The sequence below is a fragment of the Pantherophis guttatus genome, chromosome 4 (genome assembly GCF_059756535.1).
Source record: "Pantherophis guttatus breed Tessera chromosome 4, ASM5975653v1, whole genome shotgun sequence".
Classification (NCBI taxonomy): domain Eukaryota; kingdom Metazoa; phylum Chordata; class Lepidosauria; order Squamata; family Colubridae; genus Pantherophis; species Pantherophis guttatus.
The window spans coordinates 73,210,083-73,232,917 of NC_142066.1; the positions used below are offsets into that span (position 1 = coordinate 73,210,083).

At 39.1% G+C, this 22,835-nt stretch overlaps 1 protein-coding gene across 2 annotated transcripts in view; it reads left to right on the top strand.

Annotated features, from left to right (window-relative positions):
- EGFR (epidermal growth factor receptor) overlaps positions 1–22,835 on the top strand; it is a 205,577-nt gene that overhangs the window by 151,099 nt on the left and 31,643 nt on the right. For both annotated transcript variants that reach the window (XM_034416501.3, XM_034416502.3), the window contains exons 9-15: positions 802–928; positions 1,016–1,089; positions 2,627–2,717; positions 4,583–4,782; positions 10,156–10,288; positions 13,902–14,001; positions 19,684–19,841. In XM_034416501.3, coding sequence (XP_034272392.1) covers positions 802–928; positions 1,016–1,089; positions 2,627–2,717; positions 4,583–4,782; positions 10,156–10,288; positions 13,902–14,001; positions 19,684–19,841 — 883 coding nt within the window. The remainder of the gene's footprint in view (positions 1–801; positions 929–1,015; positions 1,090–2,626; positions 2,718–4,582; positions 4,783–10,155; positions 10,289–13,901; positions 14,002–19,683; positions 19,842–22,835) is intronic.

Here is a 22,835-nt window from a genome sequence, read left to right on the forward strand (position 1 = left end):
CTAAAGAAGCTGAGGGTAAAGGTGATGGACTAGCCAAGCGTGTCTCCAGACCTAATCCCTATTGAGCATCTGTAGGTCATCCTGAAATGGAAAGTGAGGTGTGCAAGGTCTCTATCATCCACCAGCTCCCTGACGTCATCATGGAGGAGTGGAAGAGGACTCCAATGGCAACCTGTGAAGCTCTGGTGAACTCTTATGCCCAAGAGGGTTAAGGCAGTGCTGGAAAATAATGGTGGCCATACAGAATATTGACACTTTGAGCCCCATTTGGACATTATCACTTAGGGTTGTACTGACTTTTGTTGCCAGCAGTTTAGACATCAAGGGCTGTGTGTTGTGTTATTTTGAGGGGACAGCACATTTACACTGTTATACAAGCTGTATACTCACTACTTTACATTGTAGCCAAGTGTCATTTCTTCAGTGTTGTTACATGAAAAAATATACAGTTCTTAAATATTTACAAAATGTGAGGGAGTGTACTCACTTCTGTGACATGCTCTGTGTGTGTGTGTGTGTACACACACATTTGCATACATACATACATACATACATACATACATACATACATACATACACATACACACTCTGTGGTGATTTGTTGTAAATATTTGATCAATTAATTAAATAAAACATTATAAGGAAATCTTACAAATGTTGTTTATCCCTGTTTTTCTTGGCTTAAATCGAATTAATTGTGTATCTTGTTGCTGCTTTGTACTTAGGCATGATTCTAATCCTTAATCTGACATGAAATACCTTGAAAGCATTCCTAACATTCTATGTTTCCTTTTTTCTCAGTGTGCAGTGGAATTGGAATAGGTGAACTGAAAGGTGTTCTTGCAGTAAATGAATCCAATATTGATTATTTCAGGAACTGTACCACAATCAATGGTGATCTCACATTTCTGCATGCATCCTTTTTTGGGTAAGTTGCTGATTGGTCAAATGTTATCATAAAATGTACTAAAAATCTGTTACATCATTGGTCAAGGATTCAATTATTCTTTTATAGTGATGAATACACAAAAACACCTCCTTTGGATATAAAGAAATTGGATATTTTTAAAACTGTTAAAGAAATCACAGGTTAGTAAGATGTTTTAAATTTATTTATTTATATGAATTTAAATATTGTAGATGGTCTTTTAAACATTCAGTTATTTCTATTCATTTAATTTCAAGGCTTCTCAACTGATGCAAATTTTAAGTAGTTTAAAATTTAATTTTAAAAAATTAAAAGGACACAGCATTAAAAAAAAAAAGAACAAAGCTTACCATAAAAACAGAACCAAAAAAACCCGAGAGGTACAACCACCATCCTAGTTTTAGGTTAGGTCTTTAACCATTTTTGGAAAGTCAAAAAGATGGGAGAAGCATTAATTTTCAGGTGCGGTAGAATAAATCATTCCACAGGGGAAGAGTCATCACTGAGAAGGCACACTTCCTCAGTCCTATGAAGACACTGCTTAATCAATAGAACTTACTTAGCAGGACCTACCATAGCTGATCACACTGGTCAGACAGAAACATATGGAGAAAGCATATGAGAAAGCTCTCAAGTAATCTATGCTATGATAGCATTATAGAGAATAACCAATATATTGAATTGCACCAGAAGTCAACTAGCAGCCATTGCCTATCACCAAACAATGGATCATATGTCTGTACCACAACATCCCACCACTACTTCCACCTAGCCTGGCTAGATGGCTCAGTGGCTAAGACGCTGAGATTATCGATCAGAAAGGTCGGCAGTTCGGCGGTTCGAATCCCTAGTATAGGTCTCCTGCGTGAGCAGGGGGTTAGACTAGATGACCTCCAAGGTCCCTTCCAACTCTGTTACTGTTATCTGTTAACACTGCATTCTAGATTAATTATAGCTTCAGAATGGTGCTCTCAGGAATAGTACAATTACATTAGTCAAATATTCATGTATGTTCATGGTAGGAAATTTGGTTAAACTTTCTAGATTTAATCATTCTACTCAACTGCAAATCACACTCAGTAGATACTCTGCTGAGATACTTGAACATTTCTGTATTTAGATTTTTTTTACATTTGAAATATGTTTATAGTAGATCATCTATTTCAGAGTCTGGCCAGTATACTTCTATAGTCAAGGTTTTTTAGTGTGGTAGTCTATTAATTTGTTCTTCACAGACTGATGGACAAGAAATATACATGTTCTTGATTGTTTAGGAAAATTATAGAAATGAAGGGAACATTTGTCCTTTTAAAAAAATATGCTTACCATTTAAGATTCTTTCCAAAATATTAAGCTCCTATGATCATCCATTTTATGCATTTCTGAAAAGGTCTTACATAGTAAAAGAAATAAGGGTCAAAGTATTCTACAAAAATGATCAAATTTCCAAGGTGAGTTGCTAAGGAGTACTGGGTTTTCTGTAGTGGCTTAGTCAGCTAAGTTCACAGCCCTGCCTTCACACTGTTTAACTGACTTGGTTGCCTGCATGTAAATTGTTTACAAAGTAAGGTTTAAAATAACTCTGTACTGAAGCTTCCTGAAATGTCATGATTCATTTTGATGTTCTTGTGAAAAATAAAGAGGAAAGACATTCTTCTTTGTCAGAAATACTTTGTACATGTTGTTCGTTTGTTTTAGGGTTTCTATTGATCCAGGTTTGGCCTGAAAATGTCACTGATTTGAGTAGCTTTGAAAATCTGGAAGTAATACGAGGTAGAACAAGACAGTTGTAAGTACAACAGCATGCCAAAAACTTGTACTTATGTATAGTTGTGATATTTTAAAAAGACCAGATCATTGTTCTGTCATAGATCAGTTGCTAGTTTGCAGTTGAACTGAAACTACAGTGGAATGCATCAGCACTACTACCACTATTTCTTCTTTTTTTCTAAGATGGTTTGAAATGTTTAATTCATTCTTTCTTCTGATTCTTTATCAAAGTTACTGTTTAGAAGAGTGTCCATCAGATTCAATAATATGCAGGACTCAAAGTTCCCATTTAATTTATTCTCCTATTCCTGTTTTCAGTTGTTTATTCTTAAAAGAAGGTTTGCAGTTGCAGTGAGAAAAATGTTATCTACAACCTTTTAATCTTTCTTCCTTTTTTCAGGGCTCAAACCTTTTCAGGCCTCAAACCTTTTTCAGGGCATTTGAAATTGCTTAAATGTAATTGCAAGGCAGGGGGGGAGAAGTTGATATAGATCAGGGGTGTCAAACTCAAGGCCCCTGGGCCTGATGCGGTCTGTGATATAGTTGGATCCGGCCCACAGGGCTGTTCTGGAAAATGTAAGGCGCATCTCTTCAGCTCAGTCTACCCGCGTCACTTTGGCCCGATCTATCCAGGGGTGAAATCTACTTAACTTCCTTACTGGATCGGAAATGCACATGCACACCCTCATGTCATAATGCATGCGCACACCTGCGCATGTGCAAAACCTTCTGCACATGCGCAGAAGTTAAAAAAACATTACTTCCTGGTTAAAACCAGGAAGTAATGACACCCACACAGTGATCGCTACCGGATCGCCGAACCACAGGGAAAAATCGCTACTGGATCGGGCAATCCAGTCCAATCCAGGTCTATCTGTATCGCTTCAGTCTGATCTACTCAATGTGAAGAGGAAACATCGGGCCAGCATGGCTTCAGTCTGGCCTACCCACATCATTTTGACCCGGTCTACCCAATGCGAAGAGAAAACATCAGGCCAGCATGACTTCAGCCTGGTCTACCCATTGTGAAGAGGAAACATTGGGCCAGCATGGCTTAGGCCCGATCTACCCGCATGGCTTTGGCCCGGTCTACCTAATACAAAAAGAAAACATGCCAGCAGTTTGGGGAGTGGCATCAAGCTGGCCATGCCCACCCAGCCAGCCATGCCTAATGAGTGATGTCTAGCTGGCCATACCCACTGAGTCAGCCATGCCCTCCCGGCTCCCCAAGGTCAACCACACCCCTGATGTGGCCCTCAATGAAATTGAGTTTGAAACCCCTGATATAGATTATGATCAACCTGGGAACAGAATGTTAAAGCAATTTCCAAACAAAATAGATGCATAATCTGTATTGGGTTCTGCATGCTAATTGTGTTGTTTTACTGACTGAAAATACCTTCAGAAATATTTCCACTTAAGTACATTTTAAATAAATAGATAAATTGAAAAAAATGAGCTGTTTCTCCTAACTCATAGCAGACTGGATTCCAGAAATTTTTACTATGTGACCAGCTATTTTTGTTCTATCTGGAGTTTGATGTGAAAGTTGGAGAACTCCAGTGAAACAAACTGCTCTCTGATCAGACTTGAAAGTATACAATGTAATATTGATTTCTGGATTGTCATTATAGACTAGGAAACAAGAAGTAATGGCTATTTTAGAAATCTCCTGGTACTCTCTAAAAGTACCAGGAGATCAAAGTTCTCTGCCAATTCTCATCTTGGCTTTTACTATTACTTTTAACTTACAAAGCTCAGTTGAAACAGATCAAATATTGTCATTAGACTTTCTGTTGTACACTGCCTACTTACAGAGTTAGGGATCATTCTAAACTTAATAAATAAATTGTTTGATATATTTTCCTAATCTTTCTACCTTAGAGGTCAATACGCTCTTGCAGTAATCAACCTGAATATCAAATCTTTGGGACTACGGTCTCTCAAGGAAATAAGTGATGGAGATGTAGCCATTTTGAAAAATAGCCATCTTTGCTACGGCAATACGTTGGATTGGAATAAACTTTTTGTAACACCAAAACAAAAAATAAAAATAAGCAAAAATGGAAATGAGAGTGAATGTGGTAAGTGCATGTGGTTCATGTAACTATGAATGGTATATATTTCTGAAAAATCAGTTTATATTCTTAAAATTAATCAGATCACATGGTTCACCATATTAGTATATGCATTTATCTGTACATTTGAGCTGTGCAAACATTATTTCTTTAAGGCCTCTGCTGGCTTTTAGAGCATGCATGCACATGTGCAGAAGCTAGGTCTGCCAGCATTCTCATATCATTTTGCCAACATCCTGACAGGGGTTTCTTCTCTGAATCTACAGACATGCTGGTAAAACTGGGAAAGTACTTATCCTGTGAGCAGTTAGCTATGTATAAGTGTAAATGGTAAAAATGTAGGTTTGTATTCTAGCTCCCAAATGTTCCTATAGTCTATCCAGCAAAACAAATTATTTGCTGGCCAATCCTATTGGCCAGTAAATATACCTTGTTCTATGTTGATTTCCACTTTAAGATAATTATTTATTTATTTATTTATTTATTTATTGGTTTGATTTATATGCCGCCCTTCTCCAGAGACTCAGGGCGGTTTACAATGCGTTAAGCAATAGCCTTCATACTTTTGTATATACCTGCTTAGTAGGGCTTTCAGCCGCCCCTAAGCAGTGTTCTTTTTTATACAAAGTCAGCTTATTGCCCCCACAATCCGGGTCCTCATTTTACCTACCTCGGAAGGATGGAAGGCTGAGTCAACCTTGAACCTGGTGAGATTTGAACTCGCAGTAATTGCAGGCAGCTGGCAGCTAAGTGCTATTTAACAGTACTTTAATCCGCTGCACCACCAGTTAAGGCAAATTGTCGCTATTGCTTTTTCATATGTTGGTTGAAGTAAGTTTATGTGAGCAGTGTCTATGCCTTGGTTAAGCAATTAATTGCTTGTTGGAATACTGAGTCAAACACCTTTTCATATTCAATAAAAGCCATGAACAGAAGCATAGTGTATTCATTGTGCCTTTCAATGACTTGTTGAACAACCTGGATATGATCCATTGTGTTGTAACATTTCTGAACCCTACTTGCTCTTTTAGCTGTGCATCATTTAATGTTTTCAATATTCTTTTTGCTATTATCTTGATAAAAACCTTGTAGATGACTGAAAGAAGGCTTATTGGGTGATAATTCTTTAAATTAACTTGGGCCCCTTTCTTGTGTATAAGAATCACGTCAGCATTTTTTTCCTCTCTGAAGCATCTCAAGGATAGTTTTGCTAGTGTAAACTGTGACCACCAGCTTTCAGTATTTCAACCGTAACACAATCATTTCCTAAAGCTTTGCCATTTTTCATTGATTTTAGGGCACTTGATACTTTCTCTACTATGATACCTGGCATTTCCTCTTTTGTGGGAGCTGTTACTTTTGAGTGATCTTGATCTTTCTATAGCTCTGAATAGAATTTTCTAATTATTTCTAGAATAATTTTCCAATAGAATTTTCCAATTGTTTCTAACATTTTCTGTCTTGTTCTACACACAGAGCCATCTTCACGCAAAAATCTTCTTTCTTGTATTTATAAGCTTGTGTTTTCCTCTATTAATCCGTTTGTTTTCTTCAATTGCCTTTTTCACAAGATTCACATTCAACTGTGAATGTGAATGTGAATTATTGCGATTCGATAAATCGCAATAATAAAATAAATAATAAATAAACTGACGTGTTTTTTCTTGGATATGTTTTCTTATGGCCTTGCAAAGTTCAAATTCTCCAGTTTATTGGTGAAACTTCCAGTATTCTTCATTGTCTGTTGTTTTTTCATTAAATCAATAGTTTTCTCAGAGATTTCTGACTGCACAAAGTGCTTTTTCAATGGAATATAGCATATTCAGGGATGCTTTTGGCTATTTGTTCATTTTGGTCCATAATGTTCATGTGGGGAACCAGGCAGGCCTGGGGGGGGAATCCAGGTGTCTCTGGCAGAGGGGGCAGGACCAGGGCTAGTGCGGGGGCCTGATTCACTAGAGGAACAAAGATGGTGGGGTCATGGCGAGGCAGCCCAGCCAGTCACCATCACTGCCATGTCGCGGCCCCTGCGCATTCAGCCCCCACCTGCTCCCCCTTTCCGTTTGCCGGGCCATCAGGGGGGCAGGCAGCTACCACAGTGTGAGGCAAGGCATGTGGCGGAGTGGTGCCATGTCATGTCCACTGCATGCTCAGCCCTCACTGGCCAACTTCATCTTCCAGCTCTGCCATATACATGGTACAAGCCTTCCACCCACTGGCCTACCCCTGACAGCCAGTGAATGGGAAGGGTGGGGAGTGCCCATCCCCAAGAGCCAGCTGGGATTCCCCAGCCCACATAGTGCAGGTGGGTCTGAGCACCACAACCCTCCAAGCATCAGGCAGAGACAGAGGTACAGTGTGGGAGGCATGTCCCAGCTGTACAGCCATGGGCAAGCAAAGACAGATGGTGGAGTCGCATCGAGAAAGCCCAGCTGGATGCCACCATGGCCATTGCACGCTCAGTCCCCACCATCCAACCTTATCCTCCAGCCAGCTTGCTCCCCATCCTTCCCATTTGCTGGGTCCATGGGGGGGGAGAGTGGTAAGCTCACTGGAGGACGAGGTTGGATGGAGAGTTTAGCTCGTACCATTCTATAGTCACTTCCAGCGTTAAAGCAATTGATGACAGTACATTTGCAGAATATAGTTTTATCACGTGACATGACAACCTCCCCCTAAAGAGAAAAGTTTTCGATCAGTGTGTATGACCTGTTTTAACATGTGCCAACGAAACATGACATTAACTTCACAATCAATACAAAAGCTGAGTAGCATAAAGAGCCATTAAAAGATACATACTCGACTTCACAAGACAAGGTAGAAAGATTTGCACATGGATTAGAGAATGAACAAAAATATATGATGCCATCAAAAAAGTAAAAAAATTGAAATGGGAATAGGCTGAACACTTAGCAAGAAGAACTGATGGCAGGTGTACTAATGCAGTCATAGAATGGGTTCCACTTGATAAAAAGCATCCACAAAAGAGACCTAAAACAAGATGGAGCAATGATATCAGCAAATATTGTGGGCCCAACTGGCAAAGGAAAGCTCAAGATTGTACTGGTTGGAAACATGCAGAAATGGCCTTCATCCTGCAGTGGATAGACAATGGCTAAAATGATGGTGGTGGTGGTGGTGGTGGTGATGATGATGATGATGATGATGATGATGATGATGAATATATGGTCTACAATACATGTAATTAAAATTTTTGATAAGACTAGATTTGAAAAGAAACTTGAGGTTGTGTGAGACTTTGAAAAGCAATGTAAGTTTCTTGCATGCATCGCCAAAACAAGTTAGTTCAAAATATTTACAGATAATGTCATATACAATAGGATACCAGCGTTATCGCAAGAAGCCTTGATGGTGCAGTATTGCTGGCAAACTACCCACAGCCTAAAGTTTGATCTAGATGGGGCTCAAGGTTGAATCAGTCTTCCATCTTTTCAAGTTCAGTAAAATGAGGACTTAGATTGTTGAGGGCAATATGCTGACATTGTAAACCACCAGAGAATGCTGAAAAGCACCAGAGGAATGTATATAAGTCTAAGTACTATTGCTATGTATTAACCCAGTTATTGATGCAAAGCAAGATGGGTTTTGAATCTTCCCTTCAGCTATGTATGTATGGCTAAAATGTATGAATAAAAATTACTATGAAATCTCAGAACATGGAAGAAATAGCATTGCCTCTTTACTTTTCTCTAGTTTCCTAAGCAGCCATTTTCATTAGGTTTGTTAAACCATGTTTAGTTTTACTTTCTGGTAAATACCAAGTTCACCAGATTAACTGATTAATTATTACCTAACTATGGCAGGGAAGTAGAGACTAAATAGCAATTGCAATAGCACTTAGACTTATATACCACTCCATAGTACTTTACAGCACTCTCTGAATGGTTTACAGAGTCATCATATTGCCCCTAATAATCTGGGTCCTCATTTACCAACCTCAGGAGGATGGAATGCTGAGTCAGCCTTGAGTCTGTCAGCCTCAAACTCCTGGCTATGGTTGGTGTTAACAACAAATGGTGTAATAGTCTTCAAAGCACTGCACCATTACAGCTCCAAAAGCAATATTTTTAGAGTTTATTTATTTATTTATTTATTTATTAATCAAATTTCTATACCGCCCTACTCCCGAAGGACTCAGGGCGGTGAACAGCCAAGATAAAATACAGATAATACAAATATTAAAAAATCCCTTAAAATTATTAAATATTTCGGCCGAAACACAGATTAAAACACCCAATTTATAAAATCACAAATTAAAAAATTTAAAAAATGGGAGTTAGGCCAGGCCAGCTTGCTGAAATAGAAAAGTTTTGAGAGCACGGCAAAACATGCGCAGGTCTGGGATCTTCCGTATCTCTGGGGGGAGCTCGTTCCAGATGGTAGGTGCCCCCACAGAGAAGGCTCTCCCCCTGGGGGCCGCCAGTCGACACTGTTTGGCCGACGGCACCCTGAGGAGCCCCTCTCTATGGGAGCGTGCTGGTCGGTGAGAGGCTATTGGTAGCAGAAGGCGGTCTCGTAGATACCCTGGTCCGATGCCATGGAGCGCTCTAAAGGTGGTAACCAAAACCTTGAAGCGCACCCGGAAGACCACCGGGAGCCAGTGCAGCTCGCGCAGGAGGGGGGTCACATGGGAGCGCCACGTCGCTCCCATAACCACCCGCGCGGCCGCATTCTGGACCAGCTGGAGCCTCCGGGTGCTCCTCAAGGGGAGCCCCATGTAGAGAGCATTGCAGTAGTCCAAGCGGGAAGTAACGAGAGCATGAGTGACCGTATTTAACGAGTCCCGATCCAGAAAGGGACGCAACTGGCGAATCAGGCGAACCTGATAAAAAGTCCCCCTGGCCACGGCCGTCATGTGCTCTTCTAAAGACAGCCGTGAGTCCAGGAGGACACCTAAGTTGCGAACCCTCTCCGTGGGGGCCAGTTAAGCATTTATGATATATTGAACTCATAATTGTGTTTCTACATGTAGCTCACAGAATGGGCTATGATGCAAGGATGATAGTAGTCTTATTGTATTTGTACTGGGAACTGACTGAATTTTAAGAGGACAAACACCTTCCATCCTTCTGAGGTTGGTAAAATGAGGATCCAGATTGTTAGAGATGATATGCAAATAATACTGACATTGTAAACTGCTCAGAGAATGCTCTAAAGCACTGTGGGGTGATACATAAACCTAGATGCTATTGCTATGCTAATGCTATTATCACTGTTCCCTAGCTGGGTGATTTTTCTGGATTTTGGCAACTGCTTGGATTTCAACACAGAAACTGTAATTGTTTAAATAAACTTAGACCATTCCATGCACATTTCTCCTTTCTGGTAAACTGATAAATACTTGGTTTTGTCTTTTAGCTGCTACAGGACAAGTTTGCCATCCCTTCTGCTCAAATATAGGCTGCTGGGGCCCGGGACCCTTCCAGTGCTTTTCTTGCCATGATTTTATCCGCCAACAGGAATGTGTAAAACACTGTAATGTTTATCAAGGGTAAGAGTTTCAAACATCCCATGTAATGAAGAAGTGAAATCCTTTCAATTCTACAATAATGCTTATGTGAGAAGATGCTTAATAAGATTTTGAAACATTAAGTACTTTTCCTAAATAAAACATCTCATTAAATTCAAATGAAATTTCATCTTAGTAAACATGATTAGGTTTGCATGACAAAGTCATTTTGGATCATAATGTAATGGACAGTGACTGTAAAAAGAAATTATTGTATATTTTCTGCAACAATGGCCGTCAAGAGGACATTCTGCAAAATATAGTGCAATCTAAGATCTTCTTTGTGTGATGTAGTACCAGAGACCTCTGAATACCATTCTTCAGTTGTTGTTTTTTAACAGTAACAGAGTTGGAAGGGACTTTGGAGATCATCTAGTCCACCCCCTGGTCATGCAGGAGACCTGTTTCAGAAGGTTGTTTCAGAACAACTTATATTGTTGGTTATCCAAAACACCACCACCAAAAAAAAAAAAAAAAAACCCACTAGCCGAGTTGTGCAGAAATTTGATTTCAATAGATTATAGTCATTCAAGCTAATAACTGATAAAGATTCTGAAAATGAACTACTGTAATGTTAAGCATGCAATGCTAAAACATTTAACATAATTAGTTCCTATAAAAATATTTTTCTTTGTTTTTCTGCTGCTATAGGTTCCCAAAGTTAAGTAATCAATTGAGGAAAAACAAAATGAATGCACAATATGAAACTTTATAAATAACTTTATTTAAAGTTAGATGTTATCATTCACAAAAAAAGTTTCTTACATATATTGTGTTGACCTAAATAGCAAATTTTGCATCAAATTATAGGTACAGTTTAACCAGTAACAAATAATAAAGTTTATAGTTGTTTAAGCCATCTCTTTCAGTTTTCATGTTTTAATCATTCATTAAATGATTTCAGAGATGAGATTCTCTAACAGATAAAACCTGGCAACTTATTTTTATGTGTATTTAGGCCACTGCCACTACATGAAACCTAATTTATCCAAAAATTATGAAAGCCAAAGTGATTTTAGCATAATTGTGTTATTCATAGTCCTATAAATATATATATTATGAGCTTACTCTCCTTGAATTTATGTGTTGTCTGTTTGTCAAAATCCTTAATATAAATTATAGCATATCATCAGAATTCTCTTTGAATAAAATGATTTTATATTAGTCACAGGATTACCTAAATGAAACCATAAAGTGTTCAGCAATGTCCAATGAACACAGTAAAAAAATCTATGGGTATTTCTAATATTGCAAACTTACCTGGAAGTGCATCTCTCTGATATTTCCTTACAATGAATATTTTTTTTAATAATATACCTTCTTTTTAATAGTTATGACATGGTCAGAATTTCTTGCCTGTTTAAATTTGAATAATATGCTTTCTTAGTGCTGACATATTGGAAGATGATATAAATGCTTCTCTGAGTGAGGGTGTCTTCCCAGCCGCCTTGAAAGAGGCGGTGGTGAGGCCCCTCCTCAAGAACCCTTCCCTGGACCCAGCTGTATTAGCTAATTACTGTCCGGTCTCCAACCTTCGCTTCGCGGCGAAGGTTGTTGAGAGTGTGGTGGCGCAACAACTCCCTCAATACCTGGATGAAGCTGTCTATCTAGATCCATGCCAGTTGGGCTTCAGGGCGGGATACAGCATGGAAACGGCATTGATTGCATTGGTTGATGATCTCTGGAGGGCTTGGGACAGGGGTTGTTCCTCAGTCCTGGTCCTCCTCTATCTCTCAGTGGCCTTTGATACCATCGATCATGGTATCATGCTGCGATGGTTGGGAGGACTGGGAGTGGGAGGCACCGTGATACGGTGGTTTTCCTCCTTTCTCTCTGACCGTACGCAGTCTGTGTTGACGGGGGGACAGAGGTTGACCTCGAGGCACCTTACTTGTGGGGTGCCGCAAGGGTCAGTCCTCTCGCCCCTCCTGTTCAACATTTATGTGAAGCCGCTGGGTGAGATCAACCGTGGTTTTGGGGTGGAGTGTCAACTGTATGCAGATGACACACAGCTGTACATTTCTACCCCAGACCACCCCAATGATGCCCTTGATGTGATGTCCCATTGCCTGGAGGCCATGTGGATCTGGATGGGGAGGAACAGGCTCAGACTCAACTCCTCCAAGACCGAGTGGCTGTGGTTTCCGGCGCCCGATATAGCCAACTGATACCATCGCTGGCTATTGGGGAGGAGATCTTGTCCCCCTCAGAGAGGGTTCGCAACTTGGGCATCCTCCTGGATATGCAGCTGTCTTTAGACAATCATATGACGGCCATGGCCAGGGGGGCTTTCTACCAGGTTCGCCTGATTTCCCAGTTGCGTCCCTTTCTGGATCGGGACACCTTATGCACGTTCACTCACGCCCTTGTCACTTCCCGTCTGGACTACTGTAACGCTCTCTACATGGAGCTCCCCTTGAGGAGCACCCGGAGGCTCCAACTGGTCCAGAATGTGGCCGCATGAGTGGTTATGGGAGCGACTCGTCGCTCCCGGGCAACACTTCTCTTGCGCGAGCTACACTGGCTCCCAGTGGTCTTCCGGGTGCGTTTCAAAGTGCTTGTCACCATCTTCAAAGTGCTCCATGGCTTAGGACTGGGATACCTACAGGACCGCCTTCTACCACCGAATGCCTCCCACCGTCCGATACGCTCTCACAGAGAAGGCCTTCTCAGGGTGCCGTCGGCCAAGCAATGTCAGCTGGCGACCCCCAGGGGAAGAGCCTTCTCTATGGGGGCTCCTGCCCTATGGAATGAGCTGCCCCCGGATATAAGAAGGATCCCCGATCTCCACACCTTCCGTCGTGCTCTGAAGACTCTATTGTTCAATCAAGCCGGTCTGACCGAATAAATTAATGTTAATGGGTTTTAAATTGGTTTTACAGGGGTTTTAGTTACGGGTTTTAATAATGGCTAAATTGCTTTAATTATTTTACCGGTTTTTAATTTTTGTGATGGATTTGTTTTAATATGGCTGTACACCGCCCTGAGTTCTTCGGGAGAAGGGCGGTATAGAAATGTAATAAAATAAATAAACAAACAAACAAACAAACAAACAAATAAATAAATTTTTCTTTTGGAAGATATGGATTGTCAGTGTGGTAAAACCTTGTCAGGCTGATTAGCTGCTTTAAATTGTCTCACCATGATGCTTTTGCATAATTATGTTCTGAGATTATTAACAGTTAATAAAGACATCATATATTGAGAATCCACTTAAATGCAGAAGAAATAGGACACAAGGAAAAGAATTGCAGATATAATTTTTAAGGAAGTCAATTAACAATCAAAATATTTTAATGTAGTTTGTAATAGTTTAATTCATCATGTCAAAGCTCTGTCTTTACCCAAAGACAAGTAATAGTTTATGATAAAAATAAGTTTTGCATTTTAAGAAAGGGATAATTTTAATAGAAGGAAGTCAGAAAAAGTAAAAGAAGGATCCAACATTGGTTTAATTGATACATGTTGCTGTTTCTTTTAAATTTTCTTGCATTTTAAATAAATATTTTAGAAATTGCTTTAGTAAAAATATCTTGAAAAGTATGAGACATACATATATAAATAAATGACATATTTCTTTTTCTATCCCTTTTAGAATGCCTCGAGAATATGAACAAAATTCTGAGTGCTTTCAGTGCCATTCAGAATGCCTTGTGCAAAATTCAACTGAACCATATTTAACTTGTACAGGACCTGTAAGTGCACATATTTTTGTAGTTCTTAGAATATTTCGTAGAATATTTGGGTATATTATATTGTTGCCCCATGCAAATATCGGTGTGCTCAAAATAGATAATGTTCAAAGGATACATATAATATTACTGTAGGGACCTAAAAGTATTCAATCCTAAACTTTTTCTTAGCCTATATGATAATTGAAATGAATAAGGAGGCCTGTATGTAAAGGCCTATATAGGCCTTTACATATAGGCCTCCTTATTCATTTCATCAAAACGAGTAACAAGCAGAGCGGAGCAGGTTTAGAGCATACTTACCTTTTGTTGTACCTATAATTTCAAATATTATTTATCAATAATTTTTATCGTTTTTTTAAAAAATATTTAAATTGTAGTGGCTTTAAGCCTGGGATTTAAATTGTGATGCTTTGTCTTAAAATATTGCACTAAATTACAATTCTTGTGTTATCTCAATTACTACAAACTGTGAATAACATAATAAGAATGCCAGAAATCTAACCAGACAGGTTTCAAGAGAATTAGGAACAGCCATCACAAACTAAGAAAGGTTCTAAAACATACAGGAACTGATCTCAAAAATCTAAGCAGGGTTGAAACTGATTAGATGGGGGAATCACAGTATAATCTCAGCTGAACACTTGATTGGGAAGTAACAAAACACCCATAGATGTGTCAATGGCATCACTATTAGCTGAATTTGAAGAAGAGCCTTGGTAGTACAGGGGTTTAAGGCACCCTGTTATTAAGCTGGTTATTAAGACCAGCTGCCTGCAATTACTGCAGGGTTCGAATCTCGCCAAGGCTCAAGGTTGACTCAGCCTTCCATTCTTTCTAAGGTAGGTAAATTGAGGACCCAGTTGTGGGGCAATAAGCTGACTTTGTATAAATATACAAAAAGGATGAAGGCTATTGCTGAGCACATTGTAAGCCGCCCTGAGTCTTCGGAGAAGGGCGGCATATAAATCAAATTAAAAAAAAAAATTCAGCTAAGATGAGATTTTTTCCATGGAGATCGCAAAAAAGAAGGAAGTTTGGTTAATGCAGGATGGAGCAGTGAAGTTATTCCAGATACTGCATGCAAAATTACTGAAAAATATTTTGAAGAGCTTTACAACCAATGATTTCTCTGCTTATTTGATTTCAGCCAAATATCATGCTTGCTGCAAAGTGCATGGAATTTGCACACAGGTTGCATTCTGAAATGAAAAAGAGTGAGCTCAGATTCTCATGAGGCAAGGGTGTCACGTATTGGGGAAGGATATTTTTCCCAGTAGAGTTGTTTTCCTCTGGTAACTTGTGGGGAGGGGGGGAATTAAAGGGGATATAGAAAGACGTTACCTAGCTTGGAAACGAAATGTTTGGAAACCAACCCAAAACCTCAGGGAACGAACTTCCACCCTCATCCTACACACGAGCTACATATATTTTCCACTATTGCAAACTTACATGGGTATGTAATACTCAGATTTGCGGGAGAGTTTTGGGAGAGTTTTGCTGTGAGATGATCGTTGATATGTGAACAGCTACACTTCCTCCACAAATGCCTCTGCAAACAAACAACCCCAAAAAGCATACACTACTGGCCACTATTCAATTTCGAAACTAGTCTTCCAAAACAGGTGTAAAATGCTTTGATTCATAATCACTGAGGCCACAACTGCCTGGAAAAATGCCAACACATCATTGACGAAATAAAAAACCACATGCCTCAACTCCTGACAGACGGACTTTAAAATGCATGATCCACAGGAATGCTAACAAAATACAAATGCAAAAATGCAGTTCATTACATCAGAAACTCAATTCTATCACCCCAAAACCATAAGACAACAATTCAGAACTGTGGATCAAAAATCTATCCAGCAGACACCTCCCCCCCCCCAATCAGATGACAAGAAGACCATCTTCACACATGGCCTTAATTCAAACCCATTCCTAGCCAACCTCGAATCCATTCTAAAAACAAACCACCTGGACCAAAAAACATACAAAGACCTTAGGCAAAGAATCATCTCCAAAGTAATGCAACAGACAAAACAAAACACTCAGCCAAAAAGAAAAGACAGCAGTAAAGAAACTGAAGCAAGACAAAATCATCGTCATTCTACCAGCACACAAATGTAGATGACTGTGGTCATGGGAAAAACTGACTATTCACCAGCAAAATTGAAACTATTTAAATGATACCGACAACTACCAAATAAGCCACAAAGATCCGACAAAACACCTAGGGAACAAAATAAAAGACACCCCCCCAAATGGAAAAAGAAAAACAGCTAACACCATTAGAGAGAAAGCACATGCAAGCACAAGATTTCTCCGCACCCAGATTCTACAGACTCCCCAAAATACACCAGAATGCGATCTCCTTATGCTTCTCCTTATGTTATGACTCTACCCAGAATACTGATGTACAAACTAGTAAAAACTCTGCAGAGGAAAACTCAGATATCTGGTCAATGACTCAACCCACTCAATAAACTCCCCAGAACAATTTCTTCAACTCATCAAGTACACCAAGATCAACAAGGAAGAAATCATGGTCTCCTTTGATGTCACCGCAGTCTTCATCTCGATTGACATTGACCTGGTTAAACAAATCATATATCACTTATTCACCAAAATCACACCCACAAAGATGACTCCATCACAGAACACTCCATGTCCATAGAAATCATCATGAAACTTTTGGATCTATACGTGCTTCAAATTCAATGGGAAAATCTATAAGCAAGTCCAAGGCACCCTGATGGGATCAGCCATATCAGGCCTAATAGCAGAAACAATCATGCAACAACTCTAATCCATAGACCTACCTACCAAAATTTTGGACATGTGACATTGGCAATACCTTCATCATCATCGAATACTCCCAAATTGAAGAAACACACTACCTATTCAATAACATATGCCCCGGGATCAAATTCACATGCAAAGAGGAAAAAGACAAAAGAATCCCATTCCTTGACTTTGACATAAGAAGAGTAGACAATAGAGAACTGGTGGTGCAGCAGACTAAAGCACTGTTATTAATATCAGCTGCCTGCAATTACTGCAAGTTCAAATCTCACCAGGCTCAAGGTTGATCAGCCTTCCATCCTTTCTAAGGTAGGTAAAATGAGGACCCAGATTGTGGGGTAATAAGCTGACTTTGTATACATATACAAAAGTATGAAGGCTATTGCTTAACGCATTGTAAGCCACCCTGAGTCTCCGGAGAAGGGCAGCATATAAATCAAATTAAAAAAAAACTGGAAACCCACATCTACTGCAAACCCACTCACAGGGTCCAGATCCACAGCTCTGCAAGCAACTACCCCACTGCACACAAAAAAAGCTGCATCCAGACCCTGTTTGGAAGGTCCAGGACATACTGCAGCATCACAGCACTAAGAAAAGAAGAAGAGAAACAGCTGCTTGCCATCTTTCTCTGCAATGGCTATCCAAAAAACTTTGTAAAAGTTTTTACAAACTTTGTAAAACACAGCACCCAAACTACACGCACCACACAGCAACCACCTCGCAAAAACTAATCCTGCCATACACAAAAGGGGTGTCAGAAATGATGGTCAGAATCGCCAACCTCTAGGAATCACAATAGCCCACAAACCCACAGCCACACTCCACCAGTAATTATCCAGAAACAAAGACAAGTTACAGAAGGATGAAAGAATGTAATTTACAAAATCAACTTAACAATGGCAAATAATTCTACGTGGGACAAACATTATGTCAATTGAAAACCAGAATCCATGAGCACCAGCTGGCAATTAATTGACATGTTCCCAAATCCCTAATCGCTATCTGTTGTGACCCAGGCCCAAGTAGGTAGTAGTCGACGCAAACAGTTCCAAAACAAACAAACTTTATTAGAACAGCTGAGAATTAACTCATTCTCAGCGTAATCCAAACTAAATCAAAACAAACTCTTCATAACACAAATTCTTCAGTCTAATCACCAACCTTGGTATAATTAGGCAAACTGTCAAAGGCTTCTCTTGACAAAAGTTTAGAAGCAGAAGACGCCAACCAGAGATAAGTGTAGCAAGACAAGAACAAGTCTATTAACGTTTTCTGACAAAGAGCCCAAGAGCTGTTGCTGGTCTTTTAAGCCTTATGGAAGGGGCCAATCATCTCTTGGCCCTAATCCCGAGTTGTTCTCTTTGCTTTAGTTGCTCTTGCCTTCTGGCAGCTCTTCTATACGTGCACTAGTAACAGGCTCCTCCTGTTCCTTTGCCTCTCTACTGTCAGCTTCTGGAGGCTCTGGAGTCCGCACCTCACTCCCCGATGGCCCTGGCTCCATCTCTGCCTCCGACGCAGAGCCCTCATCCCGGCCTTCCCCAGCCTCCAGGACTGGCCCCTGCTCTTCCCCATCCTCATCGCTGTCCAACTCCGCTGCCAGGTCCACAGGCTGCTGGCAGACCACAACACTATCCACACTGACATCAAACAGCACCAATTCAATTGGAGCAATACAAGAATCATCAGCCACACTACTACCTGATACACTTGTGAGTTTATCGAAGCCAGGCACTCCACAAGCAATTCCATCAACAGGCACATTGACCTACAACCAGCTTATGAACCCTTCAGAAGTCAAATGAACCACACAGCCAACTAGCAATAGCACCAACTTTCAGCCAACCCACACAACCCCCCAAACAGCACTTCACTTCCCAATGACCCTCCCTGATATGACCTACACATCACAAGACCCATCACAAGACTCTTAATGTGACTCTCTCATCACAACCCCTACTGACTTCACAAACCCTTATTAGCAGAAGAACACCAACACTGACATTCCCTAAATTCCACTGAAAATGATACCTAGCCTGGTGACAAAACATTCAGAAACCAAACCACAAGTTGAACCTCCATCCTTAGATCAAAAAGTTTTTTGGAAATTTTTAAGACTATCAGGAAGTTGATTTATATTATAAACTTCAGATTGGCATGAAATCAAATATTCTATATGTTTATTTATAATAGTGAAATTGTACTCTGTATTGAGTTATGCCTCAGTATTATAATACTAATAATAACTATTCATTTGTAACTTCTAGCATTATGAAAACATTGTCTAATACATTTCTAACCACTTTCTGATGCTGCTACAAAATATTAAGCATGAATAAATTCCTTTTTCTTCTTTCAATTCTTCTGAAAAATTGAAAGGCAGAGTAGGGCATAGTTGGAGATCTGCAATCACTGTTTTTAATTACAAATAATCCATCTAAGCACTTTATATCTATTTTTCACTGCAACTAATCAGGAAGGGTATCAAGCAAATTGGATTTGATTCATTTTGCTCAGAAGGGAGAGAAGACATGTTATATTTAAATGTCTTGATTAGCCCATTAGAAAAATACCAGTCTGAATTATCTTTATAATTGTAATTAGATGAAGCAGATGGCCCTGGCTTTACCTAAAAAATAAAGTATATAATTAGTATTTTCTTTAAAACCTCTAGTACAAAATATTAATCATAAGATGCAGAAAAATAAAAGTAATAATAGAATTTTTGAAAATAACTGACCTGCAGATATTTCAGATTTTAAAATCCATCATTCTCACCCTGCAAGATTTCTTTTGTCAATTCTTGAAGCTCCACACATTTGATGGTGTAGTCTGACTACATCATTCACATCGATAAAAAAAACTGTGCTTCTTGTCCAGGGTCCCGGCAACTGCTTGAAGTGTGCTCATGTAACAGATGGTCCACATTGTGTTAAATCATGCCCAGCTGGCATTTTGGGAGAAAATGATACCTTAGTCTGGAAATATCCAGATGAAAATTCAGTATGTCAGTTGTGCCATCCAAATTGTGTTCGTGGGTAAGTGATATTTTTTTTCTTAATTGAAACTTAATTGAAAAGATAATATGTTGTACTGTTATAAAATTTCAATGTATGAACAAAACAGAACCTTAACTTAATCAATGCATTATCAAACATAAATACAACTGATGCTATAATTTATTTCTTTATATTTTTTATGGTTTAAAATATTTTTAGTTTGGTATACAAACTAAAGAAAACTCAATTTTCTTTCAGAGGAAAAATATCAACTTTAATGAGGAAATTTAATCAAGATAATTACATGAGTAAAAGCATTATTGTAATGTTGCCCAACATTACTATTCTCTTCTGATTTAAGCCTTCTCCCCATAGCTATACTGATACTTTTCAGAAGTCCACAAGATATTGTGATTATTCTCTTTAGCTATTTAAGTTCTTCATTTTATAATGGCCTATTAACAAAGCTAAAATTTTGAGAATTGGAATTGTAGTGACATCTGGTGGGTAGTTAATATAAAGTATTTCAGGGACCACTAATTTCTAGATTGTAAACCAGTCTAGGAATTATGTGTCCACAGGCATTAAATCCTATTGATTTTATACTAGTAATTGTAATTTGGTAATGACAGTATTCCACAAGAAAAATTCCTAGTTTTTCCTTAAATGTCACTTAAGCTACTGTAAACTCTCAGTTTAATTGACCTTGCTTTAGTGGATTTCAAATACAATGGACAAATTATTCCATTCACATTTAGTGGATAAATATCCATTAAATTAAAGTTTTATGGTAAATGATGCCATTGATTTCAATTGTGTAGTAACAAATTGGTACAAAAACATATGTTCAGATTTAGTGAACTCTGCATGGTTTGTTATATCGAAGTTATACAGTATTCCATAGATACGCCTTTACAGAACTGATATTTTGAAAGAACAGGCAAGTATATGAAATGAAATGAAATTTATCACAGCCACAGAAGAATCACACATGCTAGATTTTTTTAAACTAATATACTGACCATCACATTTCATCCAGAATAAAACAGCAAGTTATAGTTCAGTTTTAAAATCACATAAGCTACGTCCTCTTTGATATCAAGTATGTCTTTAAACTGAGTGACTTCTTGGTCAGTGTAAATAATAGTCCTGCCAACACATACCCAACAATGTATAGTTATTGAGAAATTCTTATGTGAAAACAAAGTTGACTTCCTTGAAACATTACATTAGTCATATAGGATCTTTTTTTTTTTGCTGGGAACATTAACCACACATGACCTAAGCACATGAAGAGACATAATCACAAGGATCCTGGTTATCAGATCAATGTGCTACTAGAAATAGTTGTGATTCTCTAGGAAGATTCTACAGATTTGGCCCCTACGTGTATAAACATGCCACCCACATGGAAATTATTTGCTCAAAAGTGACAGTCATGTGGCTAGTATATCATGAATGTAAAACATCTCTACGTAATTAAGTGTATTGCCTTATTCTTAAAAGCAATGTAATCACAACACAAAATAAGTTCATGTTCTAAAGTTGTAGTTATAAGAGTGATCCTAAATGAAACATGATTGAATAAACTGATGGAAAACTTGGAATGCAGATATTATTAAACTAATTCAATTTACAAAGATTATTTCATAATTCAATCTATAGAGATACTTAGCAGATTTTGATCACTATTCGAGATGATTATGCAGCTGATGTTTTCCAATATAAAATGACCATTGGATAATAGTTTTAATAGTTCGCTTTGTCACAATGATGCTGTAATGCATAGGTAGTGCAATTCTTCCTCTTTTGTCATTGCAGTTGCCAGTAATAAGCCAGAAGGAGATAATATTACAGTCAACATTGATTATTATATCTATAGTGATAGGGATCTGTCACAAAGATGGGAAAGCTCTAGGTAAGGCTAGGACTTTTGTCTAGACTGGAAAGTAAAAAACATTTCAGAAGAAGGGAGTGGCAAACTACTTTGGTACTATTGCCAAAACAACAACAACAACAACCACGGGGATGTGTCCACAATCCCCAGGTCATAAAGTTTGAATTAAAAGACAATATTGCTTTGTTTGTCTTTGGGCTTAAGCAAACCAGTCTGTAAGGACCTGCCCAAACTGGGCCTTCAGGAAAGCAAAATTCTCGACTCCATTGAGTTGAATCAAAAAAACTTTTACTGAGACAAAGAAGTTACAGTAAAGTCAGGTAGAATCTAAAGATCCCACACAACGCACAAAGCAATTCTTACATTTCCCCAAACCCAATCCCCCTGACCAATCCACTGGCAGCAATGTGATGCCACAATGATGTTTTGAGAATGCTGAAGTGCTGGACAGGTAACAGGTCACTCACAGGACACGATCGCCTTGGAACCAGACTGGAACCAGGTGGGAGGAGTCTGCTTTGACTGTGAAGACAATTCCCCTCCCTAATCCCCAAGTGGTTATAGCAAAAGAGCATGCAAAAAGTGCCAGCAAGCCTTTCCTCTCCCCAACAGAATGGCAGGACACAATGGTGTAGCTGACATGCTGCCCACCTAAACAGCCACATTAGTCCTTTAGAAGAAAACAAAAAGGGAGAGAAGAAGATTAAAATTTCATTTAGATTTATCAGGATATTGATTATGAAAGCACTTTAAAAGTTTAGGACCTCTAACATGGCACTGGTCAACCCATTCAATTTGGGCTTCTGGGAAATCCTTCCAAGCTACTAAATATTGAAGGTTCCCCCTATGTTTATCTCTGTTATGACTGGTCAGGTGGCGGTGGAAGCTTAGGTCTGAGGGGGAGGTGATCAGGTTTTAATAAGCTGCAGACAGCTTATTAAGATGACACTTCCCTCCAGCTGGACCTCTCCAAATGAACGGAGAAGGTTGGGAGACTGATCAAGACTAAGGTGGTCCATAGGCATCAGAAAGAAGGAGGCCTGGGAAGGAAGAACCAAAGGGATAACTCTCACCTGAGGCAGCTGTCATGACCGAGATGGGAGGGACAGCCAGAGCTGGAAAAGCTCAAGGGAAAT